Source organism: Ischnura elegans, chromosome 2 (genome assembly GCF_921293095.1).
Source record: "Ischnura elegans chromosome 2, ioIscEleg1.1, whole genome shotgun sequence".
Lineage (NCBI taxonomy): Eukaryota > Metazoa > Arthropoda > Insecta > Odonata > Coenagrionidae > Ischnura > Ischnura elegans.
In genome coordinates, this window is record NC_060247.1 from 103930498 (window position 1) to 103934203 (window position 3706).

General features: G+C 39.7%; 1 protein-coding gene across 1 annotated transcript; it reads right to left on the reverse strand.

Annotated features, from left to right (window-relative positions):
* Positions 1–1524: 1524 nt before the first annotated feature.
* On the reverse strand, positions 1525–3277 carry LOC124154276 (shematrin-like protein 1). The gene is made up of 2 exons (XM_046527899.1): positions 3170–3277; positions 1525–2203 (listed from the first exon to the last, which is right to left on the reverse strand). Exons 1-2 carry the CDS (start codon positions 3179–3181, stop codon positions 1799–1801), a joined length of 417 nt encoding a protein of 138 aa, XP_046383855.1. The 5' UTR covers positions 3182–3277; the 3' UTR covers positions 1525–1798.
* Positions 3278–3706: the final 429 nt, after the last annotated feature.

Sequence of the window (3706 nt, forward strand, 5' to 3'; positions counted from 1 at the left end):
AATACGTTTCGCATTCAAATTTCAGCATGCAAATAACCTTCAGGATCATTAAATTATTAATCACTTTATAGAACCGCAAAAAGAATAAGAGAGTGGGCGATGTAAAACCTGCTCCATTAAAATCATCCCCTTTGGGCATTGAAAAACTTCTCTCAGCCAAAAAAGAATGATAAAATGCGGCTTTTAGACACACAGCATTCTTTTCGCGATACGACTGAAAACCTTCCTCCGACAATTCAACGTCCTCCAATTTCAATCTCGCTCGCACAAAAAAATGCGTCCGCAAACATTTAATATTTACGACAGCCCCACTGTTAATTGTAAGCAAACAAAAACACCCTACTGGCATGTTCTAAGGATCTATTCCATTCTCCGGGCGAGGAGACAAAAAATTTGGGAAGAGAAGACGGCTGTTCTAAAATAAATTATTCTACTCCGTTCATTTGTTTACAAAAATGTATTTGGCAATATTTGGATCGATATTTGGTTTCACCATACGTCTTCCGACATTGTGCTTACTGACAACATTTTGTAAGTAACCTATTCATGGAAGACTTGATTTTTTTGTTAAACCTGACTTTAAAAAATATATTTTGAAATGGACGGACTAAAACGCCATTTTGATGAATATGAAACCGTAGAGTTTATATTACACGAAATTGTCCTTCCACAAGCGAATTTTTTACTCCTTTTCCACGCCCTTTAGATCTACATTCCAAAACAATAACGTCGTTGTTTTTTAGGTAGATAACTCTGATAAATATTTAATAAATAGGCGAGTGCCATCTATTGGGGTAAGCAGGAGAAAGCCTTGTTAGCCACGAAATATTTTAGGGCGACGTAAGGCCAGGAGTATAGAGATAAAAATGTTGGAGCACATAATAATTAAAGGATATTTCCAATGCAAGAATTGGGTATGGATTTTTATTTTACAGCATAAAAACTCAGCAAATATGTCAATCTGAGGGAGTAAATTTTTGATTGCAATAATAATACACGCAATACGTTATAATACTACTCGACATCTTTCACTTTAGGAATCCCAACGATTCACTAACTATTTATGATGAGTTTACTATGAGTTTATTTGCAAGCTATTCGGTACTACAACGGTTAAGAATTTATAGCTTTCGTTAATTTTGCTAATACAAGACATACTAAAAATAAATATGGATTTTTGATAGATTAATATCAAACGAATGGAAAGTTACAATTTTCAGGAAATTGAGACATTCCCTTGTATTTCCGAGTTTGAGTTTTCGGATTATCATACAAAAAGTTTCAAGTATGCATTTTCTCTTCAAATATTAGCTTTTATGCAAAATCAAATTTTTAATTTATCTAGTCTACTTTATGCATCTTAATTGAGGTCTTCGAAAACAAATCGATTGGCTTCTCCGAACTTTGTTATTGCCATCCTCAGTGAGCGTTTTAACTCTAAACAAATATTGAATGTGAGCTTTTAGGATGAGGGTAGGGTAGCATGAAATGAAAGAGTTTGTTTTAGAGTTGCTGATTTTTTTAATTTCTCATCCACCACCATTGGTCGTGAACTCGAACAATTTTTTTACACAGTTTGTTTATTTTTTTGATTAATCTCCCGAGCACCTTCGTGGGGGAACACTCAGGACACTCGGTCGACTCACAAAAAAATTGAATGGAGTAAAGAAGGAGTCCACAAGGTGTTAACAGGACCCTCTCGTTGATGTTCCCGCCGGGGAAACGGCAAGGGCGATGGTGTGCGCTATTTCCCCAGCCCGCTTCTACCTCCCTCCAGCATTATTCGGGCCAATCCGCTTTACTTGATGAGCTTTCCGGCGAATCCGTAGGGGTATCCGGCGTAGGCACCATATGGGTAGGCACCGTAGGAGTAGGGGTAGGCGCCATAGGAGTAGGGGTAGGCTCCGAAGGTGGAGTAGGGCAGGACGGGGGCGGTGGTGACGGGAACGGTCTTGGTGACAACCTTAGCGGCGGGGATCACCTCGGTCTTGGCTGGGACGACTCCGGAGTAGGCGAGGTGGGATCCGTAGTAGGGGGTAGCGGCGTATGGGTATGCGCCGTATCCTCCGTAGTAACTTCCGTAGTTGTAGGGGTAGGCACCATAGGGGTATGCTCCGTATCCCAGACCGAAGACGGTCCTCTTCTCCTTTGCGGGCTCCTCATCGGCGTAGGCGCAGACGGCCAGGGCCAGGACGATGCATGCCTGTTTAAGGGAAAAAGACATTTATAGTCAGTAATATGGTTGATTGCAGTGGTTTTCTTCGTAGAAATTTTTCTCGTGGCCCGAAACGGTAAATATTTCTCCCTGCCGCGGTTCAAATTATGGGGGTGTTTCATTTAAAATGTTCCGGGCAATTCGAAAAATATTTAGCAAATTTAAAAATAATCCTTGTTAGTGGCGAGGATTGTCAAATATCTCTCTCAGTTGCAGTTACGGTTATATAAATGGTCTGTTTTAAATGATCAGGGATATTCGAAAACTATTTCTATGTTTAGAAGATATCTAAATGATACTTATTGGAGGCGAGTATTACCAAATATCTTTTTCATTGGTGGCTACAGTTATGGATATGGTCTGTTTTGAATGACCAGGTTAATTCAAAAACTATTTCTACGTTAATTAAATTTAAAGATAATCCTTTTCGTCGGTGAGGGTTGAGATGTCTTAGCAAAATAATTTATCCTACACAGAAAATACGGAGCTGAGCGAAGTATTCACTGTTGACGGCTTTAAATTTAAAAATGGATACCTGATTGAATATATTCAATTTCTTCTATCAGTTTAGAAAAGGGAGTACATTTATCCCATAGCTAAATTTAAGACGCAAATTTGGTCAACTAAGACCATATTTGCATGGTGGAAAATCACGATTGCCGTTATGGAACCAGTCAATGGCAATGGACCTAACAAGCAAAATACTAGTTTCTTGATCCTGAATGGAGATCAATGAGCTGGAGAAACAAGCTCAAGACCCACATATGTTTTAGAATTACTGTCTATTAAGGGTTGACCTTTAATAGAGATCATAGAGCTGGAACTATATTGCTCGAGTTCGAAGTATGTTTTAGAAGCACTGGCTATCACGGGATTATTTCCTCGTGAGGTGATAAAACGAGCAGTGAATGGAGGCAGTGGGTTCAAACAGACAGGGCGAAGATTTCAACTTACCAAGAATTTCATGGTGATGTTTGTTGGAGGTTTTGTCTTCCGCTGTGGTATTGCCTGAGAGGATTCTTCCTGATGGACTGAAGAATCTTGGCTCCTCGGTGGGTTTTATACCAACGCAAAATAGTGGGCGACCTCAGCGAATCCAGTTCATCCTCCAACCCCTCCTCCCTCATTCGTAAGTCTTTTATTTCAAGTTTTCCCTCCATTACATTTTTTTCGTATTTGCTGTGTGGAATGATACGGCCCAACCACTCGTATAGGGATCCTCACTTCACTTTTATTTTCCTATTCTTCGGTACCCTCCTTGTTTCCTCGCCATATTCGTCCCTCCTTTGCCATAAGCTGTTAATGCTTCACTTTAATTAGGATTCCTTACTGGAGCTGATACGTTTGTGCTATAAATCACTTTAAAACATATCGCATTTAATGATTTCTTAAACGCGGATGCACAATCATTGTGGACGCCAACGCCGAGGTAGATTGGCAGTATTTCTTTTAAATGAGGAACGAGAAGTTAATTTTTGCACTTAACCACCT